General features: G+C 69.7%; 1 protein-coding gene across 1 annotated transcript in view; it reads left to right on the top strand.

Moving 5' to 3' along the window:
* The window catches only part of LOC118452153 (retinal homeobox protein Rx1-like), a 15137-nt gene that overhangs the window by 1032 nt on the left and 13722 nt on the right, over positions 1-383 (top strand). The window contains exon 2 of the mRNA XM_035892996.1: positions 1-81. This exon is cut by the window's left edge and continues 6 nt beyond it. Within this exon, the coding sequence (XP_035748889.1) occupies positions 1-81 (81 nt within the window). The remainder of the gene's footprint in view (positions 82-383) is intronic.

The raw sequence follows: 383 nt of genomic DNA, 5'->3' as shown, positions 1-383 counted from the left end.
CGGGACAAGGCCTTTGTGCAGCGGAAGGCGGAACGGGCCACCATGCGGATGCACCTGCGGGACAAGTACCGCCTGGCCCAGGTAAGGACCAGCCCACCCTGGCCGGGACCTCGGGGGGCTCTCCTGGACTCTTCACCCTCCAGCACAGCCCCAGGCCCGGTGGCTGCCAGGCCTCCCCCAGGATGGGAGATGATTCCTGAAGAGGGCAGCAAATGGCCGCTGTCTCCGGCTGCACCGTCCGCCCACCCACGCGTCCGTCCCGCAGTCTGGATCTGGAACCAGACAGTCCTGGCGTCCCCCCAGTGTCCCCATCGCTCCCACTGTGCCCAGCTGGCCCCGAGGGTCCCGCTCTCCCCCATCCCCACCCCATGGCTGGGGGGTGC

Source organism: Egretta garzetta, unplaced genomic scaffold (genome assembly GCF_000687185.1).
Source record: "Egretta garzetta isolate BGI_Z169 unplaced genomic scaffold, ASM68718v1 scaffold564, whole genome shotgun sequence".
NCBI classification, from domain to species: domain Eukaryota; kingdom Metazoa; phylum Chordata; class Aves; order Pelecaniformes; family Ardeidae; genus Egretta; species Egretta garzetta.
This window is presented reverse-complemented; position numbering and strand designations above follow the sequence as displayed.